General features: G+C 35.3%; 2 protein-coding genes across 2 annotated transcripts; one reads left to right on the top strand and one right to left on the bottom strand.

The window, feature by feature from the left end:
- Positions 1–1,094: 1,094 nt before the first annotated feature.
- On the top strand, positions 1,095–11,662 carry LOC130613831 (uncharacterized). The gene is made up of 5 exons (XM_057435180.1): positions 1,095–1,307; positions 3,173–3,242; positions 3,873–3,982; positions 4,574–5,468; positions 11,240–11,662. The coding sequence occupies exons 1-5, from the start codon at positions 1,137–1,139 to the stop codon at positions 11,404–11,406; spliced, it is 1,413 nt and encodes a 470-aa protein (XP_057291163.1). The 5' UTR covers positions 1,095–1,136; the 3' UTR covers positions 11,407–11,662.
- Positions 5,861–9,788, bottom strand: LOC130613830 (uncharacterized). The gene is made up of 2 exons (XM_057435179.1): positions 9,523–9,788; positions 5,861–8,386 (listed from the first exon to the last, which is right to left on the bottom strand). Exons 1-2 carry the CDS (start codon positions 9,738–9,740, stop codon positions 6,262–6,264), a joined length of 2,343 nt encoding a protein of 780 aa, XP_057291162.1. The 5' UTR covers positions 9,741–9,788; the 3' UTR covers positions 5,861–6,261.
- Positions 11,663–12,588: the final 926 nt, after the last annotated feature.

Here is a 12,588-nt window from a genome sequence, read left to right on the forward strand (position 1 = left end):
GTGCACCAAGCCTTAGACTTGGCGCAGTGCCAGGCTTTGCTACTTCGTATCTTTTTTCGTCTTTTTTCTTTGGAATATACCTGGCAGAGCATACTTTTCTTGGTTTACGACTCTTAGTTGTTGTGGAAAAAGAAACCTGTTTTCTTCGATTCTGCTCTTCGTATATCGTTCGTTTTTCCAACTGTTGGAGTTCAATCAGTCGACGAATAAATTTTTTATCGACACTAAACTCATCGTCTAAGGACGATAAAACATCGGGATAAGCGTACGTTTCGTCTTTATCCGCAATGACTTGTCCTTGCGTTGTGTGAGGGAATTTATTTTCTGTTAAAGCTTCCAAATCGCTTTCAAACATTTTGACTTCACGCATGTGATAGCAAGACGATAAATTATTTCTACTTGTTAAAATTTCCTAATAACGTTATGAAATGTTAAAGAAAAACCATTCACCTAGATCATTAAACCGCCGATGGTGTTTACTTTTCAGAAGTGTCGCTCTCCTCCGTTGATTAAAAGGGAAGTGCTATTTTTATGCCAATCACAGTATTGGTTGTAAAGTAAATACGGAAAGTCGTCACATTTTGCACTCAGATTTGCCTTTACGGATCGCAATTTTTTTTTGAGGAAATCTGTGTGAGATGACAAGCAGAAGACAAAAAACTTTAGAAATAGCTTTTTTCTAACATCTATAAAGGGGTCACCCAAAAAAGGACGTTCACACAATCAATGGACATGTATGGACACAAGCCTGTTGTGTCCGTACCCGTCTTTTTTTTAACACTATCCCACAAATTGTTCTCAGTAAAGAAAAACTCCCTAGACAAAAACTAAGGTACGGATGTTTTTCATGGATGATCCCTAAGTCAACCTTGTGCCAGGGTTTCGTTATCCCGTGAACTTTTAACAAGAATAGCTCTGGAAATCAGATCATTTAGCCTATATAATCTTCACCCAATTTCTTCAATTTACTTTCGTTCATATTATTTAAAACATTTTTCTGAATTTGTGGGTTTTCAAGGGACTTGTAAAAATTGCGAAATTTGTGAACTTTGGTTCCGTTCCGTTTCTTTGAAATTTATGGGCACACACGACCCCTTAATAAATAACACGCAGAAGGGTATGTTTTCAAAACAAACATGGCCAACACGTGCTTCAGAAGAAAGATTTCAAGGTTGTCTCCTTCTATTTCCTATTTTTCTAAGTTATTTTTACGTCCTATATCATTTACCGACTTGGAGATTGACCTCAAGGTTACAAGAGCTTTGAGGAAAAATGGAATTCGTCAACCAACTGATATACAAATACAGGTTTGTAAATTTGATTTCGGCTTTACTTCTACACCTTTCTTTTTTAGCTAGCTAGGTAGCAGCTTCACCTCAAGGAAACCTTTTAAATAAACTGTCATTCTACAAATAAAAAATACTTTATAAGTAAGCATATGATAACTAATTTATCTAAGTGGTGAATTGTCTAATTAAGATGTCAAAGAGTATTTTCAAAAAAAATCGCATCTTGTGTTAGAAATATAGTCTTCTTTTTGTAATCTAGCTATGATGTTGCAGATTTTTTTGGCCCTAACTGTTTCAAAAGTATGTTAGAAAACGTTATGAATTTCAGGTTACTATTATTTTTTTTGTTTAAAAGATTAAATTTTAAAACTGTTTTTAATAATCTGTTTGGATGCGTAGTAGAGTTAGGCTGTTCTGCTGGAAAATATTTTTACTTTGCGTCCTTAAAAATTTGAATAAGTACTTGAATATTCTAATTACTGAAAATGGTCAAAAATGACGAAATTTTACCAACAACTTTGTAAAGTATTCACATTGAGATCAAACTTAGATCCCAACCCTTGTTTACGAACTCGGGCTACTTAAGGCCAGTCTTTTATTTTCAGGGTCATTTTTAAGATTGTGGCATAATTTATTGGCCACCATATATATGAATGAATAGTAAATAGTCATAGCATATATGAATAGTAAAAGGCAGAATTTACCTTTTGTGAAAAATTTTAATGACGTCATATGCCATAAACGCGCTTTACCCACAGTTTTGTCAAGCAGTTTTCCGCACCATTAAAGAGTCTTTAATTTCGTAGGTAGCATAAAAGCAAGTCTTGGCATGAAGTCTCTTTCAAATACTCTGTATTAAATTGAAATATTTACCTCCCGCGAAGAAATGATAAGATTTCGAAAAATAGCTATAGATTTACTAGAATGCACGTTTTCGACATTTTGGCGATTTATATAAACCCACGACATGGTTATCTTGTAAATAGACCACAATGCGCTTTTACACCCTTCATCGCAAAAATTGTAGTTGTTCAATGACGTGGAAAACCGCTTGAAAAAAAGCACAGGAAAAGCGCGTTTTTGGCATATGACGTCATCGAAATGTCTCGGAAAAAATGAATTTGTAACTCTCACTCACAATTGAGTTGCAAAACTGATTTCTCCATGTATATATAGACTTGAAAATTTTTCGTTTGTTTCGTTCAGGTTTACCACATCCTATTAAAACTCCCCCCCCCCCCCACTACCAGAAATATGTTAATCTCAAAACATTTGTAAAACCTGAAAGGTTGCATTTTCTCCCATTTTGTCACTTTTTACCCATATTGACATGGACATTTATACATATATGTGATTTAACTTAGGGGTATATGTATTTTTTATATGTGTTACCTGACGACTTACTTTATGGCGCAAAATATCCAATGTCTAAATCCTTAAATTTTATTAGCAAAATACAAAAACTTTTTTATAACTTAGCTAATAAAATTTTGACCATTGTGCTCACTGCCAATGTAATGATGTAAAACATGCTTTGATATTTACTATATTTGCCTGATGCCATTAGATTTGCATAAAAAGTAACTATTTTACCTTGTTTATTGCATCTTGTACTTTCTTCAGATCAGGTAGAAGAGATATATTTTCCTAAATCTATGCTATGATGTCATATGAAGTGGGATATAAGCTTTAAATTTTGTAGATACATCCAAGCCTGACACCGAGGGTTTAAAAAACATGGCGATTGGTAGATAATGTTTACAGCCACCATTTATAGCCAACAGTATAAAATTTGTTACATTTCCACCCTTATTTTATTAATTTCTGGCTTTTTGAAACTTCTGTTATGTTGTGTTAGTACCAGAAGTTCTGTTATACCATAGGCGTACAAAAGTTTGATGTCTGGTGAGTCTGCAGTTCTGAATTCATCAACAGGAAGTGGCAAAACCTTAGGTAAGTAATGCTAAAGTTAAAATAATTTGACGCTGTATTATTGGTGCTTTTTAAGACGCAACACAAATTTATTATGACTTGTAAGAAATTATGAGTGACAGTACTGCATGTTTTTTTTTATTCCTTTTGACCTAAAATCCTAAATGATTTTTTTGGACAGGAGTGAAATCTTGGTAATGTATAGTTTAATGGTTTTAACTCTGTCATTCTTTTTGCATGAGACCAAGTTTTTATTTCCCTTAATGGCGATTCAATTTGAGCGAGTTAATGTTGCCATAGCATGGGTTAAATCCAGCCTTGCGAGGGAAATGGGCATCAGATACTCCAGGAATTCCCTTCTTATCTACGGCCTCTTTTTTGAAATATTAAACAGGGTATATCCCCTAATACATATATTTGTTAGGTAGTCATGTAAAATATGCACATTTATCTATCTGTGTATCAATATCTCTTTTCTAACGTAAAGAAAACTCTTTTTTAAATAAAAATACGAAAATATATGCGTTAAACAAAAAGACTGGGGATATAATTATCCTAATAAACAGTTTTTAGATAATACACACAAGAACCGAGGCTAAAATGAAGAAAAATTTCAGCTTATGCTTATGTTAGTATTGTATTCTATTCCAGCTTATGCTCTGCCTATTGTACAGGGGATCATCAATTTAAAGAAGAATAAGGAGAAATTACCAAGACCTTATGCACTGATTATTGTTCCTAATATTGAATTATCATATCAGGTACGTATGTAAAATTATCACTATTTCTAGTTGTTGTTATTGTTTTAAGGTAGGGTAAGACTGACCCATCAAACTGGCCTGCCAAACAACATCAATTTTCCACAAAAATGTCTTACTCCAGGTCTATAACTTTTGATTGTCCATGTGGCGTTGACTAATAAAAATAAAGAATTGAGCCGAGTAGAATGTCTACATTCACTTTTTCTCTTCAACACAATGACACAATCCTGGCAATTAAATGACTAAATGATACTTGTTTTCCATATCGCAACAATTAAGATATCGCAATTTTTGCTTAACCACGTGACTAAGTACAAAAGGCTGCCGTCATCTCACTTCCTCGCATTCTTTTATATATAATAATTATAAAAAAGCCAAACCCAAACCTAACTTATTTGTAAAATATTCTAAGCTTGAAAACTTGTTTAAAACTGAGCATGTTCTTCAGACGCTCCTAACTGCCATCTTACTCTTAGCATAAGGGTTCTTATAAATCATATTCTATTAAAAAAGCGTGTACGTCGCATATATATACTCAGTAGTAATCATATTATAAAATGAATCATTTGTAAAGCACATTTTTTTATTTAGGTTTGCAATACGTTTCGCAGTTTATTGTCTGTAAATGTATGCGTAGCCAGTGAACAATTGCCGCTGAAGTTAAAAGAAGCCGACGTAGTTGTCACGACAGCGACGTACGTCAGCACGTATCCATTAGACGTCTTAAACGAAACTCGCACGGTGGTCATTGACGAAGCCGACATGCTTATCGCGAAAAAAGTCGGCAAACATGGCAACAGAGATCCGTTATTTGTCTTGATATTCCATCTTCTCAAGGAAGAAAACTTTTACTTAATACCTGGGTTAACGAGCAGAAAAAGACAGTTCGTTTTCGTTGGCGCCACAATGCCCGATAGTTTGAATAAAAAAAGCAAAAAGGCGTTGCCTTATATCAGAAAGTGGGTGCCGGATCTCAAATTATTACAGGGAGAAAACACTCACAAATTTGTCTCGTCGCTTGATATGGAATTTGTACACGTTTTAGAAGGCAACAAAATAAAACATCTTCTCGACAGCATCCAGACTTTTTACAACACAAACTCCTTACAAACATTTCGCGTTCTGATTTTTGTAAACAAAGTGCACACTGTTTCCTCGCTACACCAAACTTTATCTTCAGCAACTGTCAAGGATATCGAGACAGAGCCTGATAACAATCAGTTTCCAGATGTTTTGATGGCGTTTCAACGTGAATGGAAGGACTGCATATTTGCACTTCATAAAAATATTTCTGTGGAGGAAAGGTTATCGACTCTCCATTACTTTTCAGCGCTGCCAAAAGCCTTGCTTGTTACTACTGATGTGTCGGCTCGAGGTCTCGATTTTCCAGATGTGGATCTTGTCATACAGTACGATTTCTCCACCAATATCGTAGATGTGTTGCATCGTGCTGGACGAACTGCTAGAATGGGCAAGCGAGGAAAAGGTATGTGATTTCGAATTTTATTTTTAAAGAGACTTATTACCTATATTATTATATTTAAAAAACACGATTACTTGTTTTAAAAAGCGTAACTTCATCAGAAATCAACTTGAATTTAGCTGGAAGGCATAAAAGTATATTTTTTCACCATAAAATATCCAGTGTCTAGATGTCAATTTGCTAAAATAGCAAATTTTGTGGACACTTGATTTATCTAAAAGGTGATGACGCGCCAAAGAGGGCAGTAGAGTTTATTTTCGAAGCTACGCCTTGCGTTAGGCGTCTGGTGTTCTGGCTAGCATTCTTTAAATGATCTTATCTACGCCCCTTAAAAAAAAAGCCTACTGTAATGGAAGTATAATTAATGTTGAACAAAAAAAAAAATTAAACGCAGCTAAACAAATTTCAACAAGTTAGAAATAAATATATCAGCTGCTTAATTAAAGTTTTTTATACAATATGTGTTAATATAATATAATAAAGAAAAAAGAAACTCTGAAATTCAAACGAAGTTAAACAGCGAAAGTTTGGGTAGTTTGATCTGAGTTAGTAGTAGACTCACAAAAGTTGAATATTTATTTTGTATGTGGTAACAGATATGTAGAGCGAAAAATGCCACCATGGAAATAAGTTTGTCCTGAATGGACTTTCCTAATTTTGACATTCCGCATAAATTATTTTGTTATCGTAATGTAAAACATTTTGCAATCATGTCACCAGCCTGTTCCAAGGTCTTTTCGTCGCCGTCAAGTTCATCAAAAGGCAAAGACGCTTGGAATAAAGTTTTCAAACATGGTCACTTGTTTTCCAATTTTTTTTCGATGTGTGCATGTAAATATTTGCTTAGCACTGTGAACACGGTATAGTAGAGTCGATGCTGACTTAAATCCACTGGAAAGTCCAACCAAAGACGAGACGCTTGATTCAATAAGTGCTGGATTCCTTCGCTGTGTTTGTTGTGTTTTGAAATTTCAACTAATGCTTTGATTAAACTGACCGGGCAATAGTACGGTGTCGCTTTGAATTGAAAACCAGCAAGAGGTCCGAAACAATCCGCATCGAATGCACAGAGAATTACTGGCGCTTGGGTTTCATCATAAAACTCTTCGATTCCTGAAATATCACCCGCATTTTCGAGTATTTCACTCGACTCCTGTATTTTGCCGCGCAAGAATAGGTCTGCTCCCACTATGCTTCTATCGATTCGGCTACCGGTTAAATAATCGCTTGTAATTCTGTCGGCTAACTCCTGCCACTTAGTTGCATCGCGGCGAGTTGTTTCTAAAGTTTTCGTTGGGATTTGTGATTGTTTATCTTCAATTTGTTTGGAAATGTATCTCACACATTTCAGATACGCCCAACACACGTGACTGTATATGATTTGCTGATCTATTGTTAATTTCTGAGGTTCTGGCTTACTTCGAATATAATTCATAAGGGCGGACATGACTACGGCGAGATTGGTGTTGGGACTGTTGATCGAAGCGGTGACAAACCTCATTACTTCTTTTTGGACTTTGTGACTGTAATATATCTTGCACGATCCAGTGTATCTCTTAATATCGCTCTCGCGAATTTTCTTCTCGTTATTGTGGTACCATATTGCTTCCTTCTTGTCAACAAATGATAAACATTTGAAATATGTTTCGCATTTAAATTCTTTAATTTTAAACCATAAGCCGTCGGAGAGATATATTGTTTTGTGCCAATTACTTAGGAGTGACCGGCACACGTTGGAAATTCGTTTCAAGTCGTGATGGTCTTCTGAAAAGAAAAGATTGTGTCGCCTTACGAAGTAATGCTTGCATGTCGAACTGTCGCAACAGGCGATCAAGCGCGAAAAAAATTCATCCATTATGGTAATAAATTTATTTTCTACCCAAAACTTCTCATCGTGTTCTTCAACCATATATAACATGATGTTCTTCAATGCGTAGCTTTTGACGCCATATTTCGAAAGGTAATCGTTACGTAATGTTTTCATTGCCCTGAAGCAGGACTTTTGTACCGGATTCCATTGTTGTATTAATAACATTTCAGCTACAGAGAAGGAGAGCCTCCACTCTAATTCCAGACCTTCTGCGATTTCATCTGCTGACGATGACGATAACATGCTCTTGATCAAACACCAGGTGGACCTTGGTCGATCGATTTTACTGCTTTTTGGAACAATATCTACACCATATGCTTCAATCTTTAAAATGATTGCTTTGGTTGGTTGCTTGTAGTTACGACGCCTTTTGAGCCACTCATTGGCTTGTGACGGCCAATCAGGACAATGAAGTGAAAATACAATGTCAATTTCACCAAGCATTTGCCGTTTAGGAAGTCCCGCGATGTTCCACACGATTGTACTGGCTGGTCCTTGTTGTTTAAACTTCATCCAACCTGAGAAACGTTCCCGATTGAATAATTCATGCATGTGTCGGAAATTATCAGACCTTACATAATAATCACTCGACCCTTGGCTAAATTTGTACAGAACCTCTTTTGAGAAAAATTCCATCAACTTCGAAACATGTAGAGACGAAGAGAATTCTCCCTTCTTAGCTATGCGATTGTAAACATTAACCAACTGTTCCGTTGTACAGTTTCCTTTTAATAGTACATACCCAGGCGATTGTGAACTAACCAGCTGTATGTGAGTTGTGTTTAACGTGTTTTCGCGGACTTCAAAATCACGATAGATGTACATCATGTCAATGTCGGATGACGTCTCCCCGTAATGCATCGATACGATAGTTTCTCGAAAGCTACCTGTATATTTTACGTTGACGATATTTCGCCCGAACACGCTCGCTATCATCCATTCTTCGAATTCAATGTATGGATCCATGTAACGAGATCTTGATTTCCACCATATTTCGAATTTATCAAGAACATCATATAGAAATGTTCCTAGCTCCTGGTTTGATGGTCTTCTAAAGGAAATTCATCAATTTATAATGACACTTCAAAAACACTCAGAAAGTCGTTGAATTAAAAGACTATACTGGAGACTTTCCTAATTTCTTTCACTTTAAAAGCCTAAATTATTCTTTAAAAGATGTTGGCGCACCGTACATGCAATCTCGGGTAAAATACTAAATTCCAAGAAAAACACAGGTATTTCTAGATAGTTGAAAACGTGTAAGCATGAAGAACTTTTTACAATTTCTATTTCCGATATTTCAGTGCTCCCAATACTGTTTGAAGATGTAGAAATGAGAAAAAAGACGTTATAATATTGACTGAAAATAAAACCTTGAACGCTAGTTAATTTTTTTTTGCATGTGCGCTTAATCAGTAGAGAATTTATTTAAATGAAGCAAACATTTTTTGTTTGTTTCTTAGGTATAGACAAAATTTAACAGCAGTTCTCGAAATACAGATTTTTTTTGCTAAACAATCGATAAGAATAGAGGAGAAAACTTCAAGATTTGGACATTGAGAGAGAAACGAATGTACACACAGTTCCCAATATAACTTAAAGTTCTCCTGAATATTAAATCTCGCAAATTTTTCAGGGCTTGCTAAATCCACGCAAATTTGTTCTTGTAAATTAGTTCTTGCAACTTGTTCTTTTTTTTTAACGAGATTTTTGTGCAGATTATTTACAAACAAAAAAACGAAGTAGAATTTATTTTACACTTTGAAAAACGCGCTTAAATTTATTCTTATATTTTACCAAGCGCAGGGGCGTAAAGCGCTTAACAGAATATGGGCGCTTGTTGAGATATATACGCCCACGCACTAAAGACGTTGACGCAAGAGCTTATTCAAGATTAAAAGATATTAGGCGCTAATTAGAATTATCAGCGGTACTTCTTTTCTTTAATTATCTCGACGAATAATGACATTTTACACTTCACAATTCAGTTGTTTATATAATCTCTTAACTGTCAATTACGGATAGACTCTTATTTTTGAATCTTTTTTTTCTGCATGTTTAGCAAAATGAGTTCAAACATTCTTTTTTTTTAAATTTAGGCCCAAAACCATTTCTTGTTTTTCTTAAAATTTAAGATACATCATGTAACGTTAAAACAAGAGAAAATTTTATAGAAAAAAAAATTACCTTGATGTTCCTCCAAATATTTTTAGCCATGTCTCGTTTATCTGATAAGATATAATCTTCCATATTCTTTCGATCTTGTGAACTATGCGTTTTCTTAGCAAACGTCTATTTTCACGGGATCCAAATTTACGATAGCAGAACACAACAAAAATGTTACAATACGTCAAAAATATCGCCCAAATGAATTTTATAAGTTCTCTCATCCTCACTGGCAACATTACGAATGTTTTTTTGCTTGATAAGTCATGTTTGTATGTGCTGTCATGTTACTTTCCTTTGTTTACCTTCACCCTCCTCCGTATTTTTACACTCTAAGATTTATTGCGGTAAATAAATACAATGTAGGAGAGATGTTACTGTATTTGAAAGGGGAAATCCCCTATGTCGTATGCTTTCACTGCGAAGAGCTAATGTTTTCTTCGAAACTTTTATTTTTAGTATCTCTTAGAAATGTTCAAAACAAGATTTAATATATATAAATGCTTTTTGTGCAATAAGGATTTTATATGAACACGGCCCCTGGATGTTTTTTGAAAAATAAGAAGAAATCGAAGTTGCCTCAGATCAAATCCGTTTGGAACAGAAGGGTTTTGGTTCCAATCGTGAGCCACATGGAAGTGGCTACAATTCTCGAATTAATTTCAACCGGATCCACAAAAAGAGTGGAACCCTAAAAAACGGCACATTTTTGAAACGATCCTTTTTTTAGTCAATAAATCAGGTTCTCCAAACTTGAATCACGACCAGTGACTAAGTCCTGGACGGTTTATGTTTCGTACCGTTGCATAGCTCAAATCATCCTCTTTCTAAAACATGTGAAACACCTTTAGTCTAGTCCTGAGGAGTATGGCGGTCCAACTGTGGGGCTATATTTGCCTAGTTTTGCCCCAATATTTGTGGGACGTACCTCATTGAGTAATCTTTTCACTTTTTTTTAAGCTGTATTTGGATTGCTTTCGGATTGATTCTTTTAGACAATAAATACGAGTATAGCGGAAGCTTCTTAAACATCCACCAGTGTATATTTTGAAAATGTGTTACACACTGGTTCTTTTATTAGATATTACCGTTTTCCTTAATGTGTTTATTTTGAAACAATTTTAGCTAAATTATTAGTCCGTTCCTGAACGGTTGCCGTAAATGCTGGATTGAGCGCCCACCCTCGAATAAGGGCTCCTCTCAAATAATTGCTTCTCTCGAATAAGCGCCCATCCTTAAAAGGTAAAATTTTATTTAAGCGCCCAGAGCGCTTAACTGAGCATTTAGGGTATTTAAAGGAGAACTAACGATTGATAACAAGTTGTGCTTAAAATGTTCATTATAATCTGAAGAGAAACTGGGTTCATTTTTTTATATTTGTGAGCTTTGGTTCTCGAGATATTTAAGGTCAAATGATGAATCTTAAGGCTTAAAATAGAAAGTACGATTTTTCGAAAAAATGTGTGTTTATGCATATTCTTTCGGTATTATGTATACATTTTTATTATGCTTAATATCCGGTAATGGAAAATCCACGGGTTCGCCTGTCCTTTTTGTACCGCATTGCATGCGTCTTCCTACTCGCGCAGCTAAGCTACCAGACAGACAGACTTATACGGGCATTATAATATAGACAGTCAGGCAGACGTATGCGGGCATTATAATATAGATTCTTGAATTTACACAATCTTCGTAATAATTTCATTGCTGCCACATTACTTTGCTTTTTTATTTTTAGTGATCAACTTTATCACAGAAAGAGATGAAACACTCGCATTAGCATTGCGTCAGGCAATCGAGGAAAAACGTCCTTTGGATTATTTATTCAGCCGGAACCGAAATTTTGGTCGGAAAGTAAAAGAAATAAAACAGAGTGAAGAAGCGGCCGATATCGCATCAACGTAACAAGAGATTTATAAATCTCAAACTTTTATGTCCAGGTCCCAAAGAAGAAATGCATCGACTGAAATGAGGATATACCAATGCGAAGTAAAAGCAATTATTTGAAAACAGCTAGCTTTTGTCAATCAGTACAGTTTATTCTGGCAGTGCGAATACGTTACCTGTCTGAGGAATAAGCTGTTTACAACACTATAAATCAAAGTGATAGGAAAAGTGCTACGACGGAGTCTAAAACAAGAAATATATTTGCTCTTCTCCATGCTTGTTTTTTAAATGAAATTTTTGTGTCCTAAATGTATGGCCCAAGGTAAAAAACAAATTAAGCAATCCCTGGTATGGACAAGGTTGTAATTTTGTTTTGACTACCACTTGGTAGCCTTGTAAAGCATTCGCTTTCATTGCGAAAGTTTGTGTGTTCAATTAATGAAAATGTATGAGTCCTTTCTGCTTAGCAAAAAAGTTGTGCGTGCAATTTTTTTTTCATCCTTTATAGCGACACCTGTCCACGACAAACCATTCTTTCAGAAACGAATGAAATGACGATCGAACTCTCGTAACAAAACCTCGATGTGGCGGACACCTATCAATAGCACCTTAAGGTCCCATTTACATATTAAAACTAAACTAAAGCGATAGGTCAAAAAAAATTCCTGTGGAGATTTTGTTTACATTTTTCATGGGACAGTGTTTCGGATTTCTCCTTAAGGACTATTGACTTTGTGACAAATTCACGACTATTTTTAGGGATATCTGATATATGTCTTTTACTTTTCGAAATGAGAGATAGCAGAATTAATGACGCACCTACTTCCACCAAATTTAGACTCTTGACACTAACGCTCCATTCAATTTGGGAAAAAAACTTCATGCTGCGTACATCTCTCTACAGTGAACACTTACCGATGGTGTCCGCTACAGAGAGGTTTCACTGAGCGCGTACTATCTGGTCCGTGTTTTACATGAAAAATCAAACAGGTGAAGTAATGATCAACAGGCTGAACCTCATTTTTTTCTGCATTGCATTTTTTCTTCTTTCTTGAACAGTCAGCTAGTTAATCAACCCTGAAGTAGGGGGAGAAAATTCGAAATGTGAGGATTTTTAGCTAAAAAAACGAGGTAAACTTTTGAGTAGACATACTGCTTTCCTTATTCAGACATGGAAGATTTCACACAATGACACGATTA

Source organism: Hydractinia symbiolongicarpus, chromosome 11 (genome assembly GCF_029227915.1).
Source record: "Hydractinia symbiolongicarpus strain clone_291-10 chromosome 11, HSymV2.1, whole genome shotgun sequence".
NCBI lineage: Eukaryota > Metazoa > Cnidaria > Hydrozoa > Anthoathecata > Hydractiniidae > Hydractinia > Hydractinia symbiolongicarpus.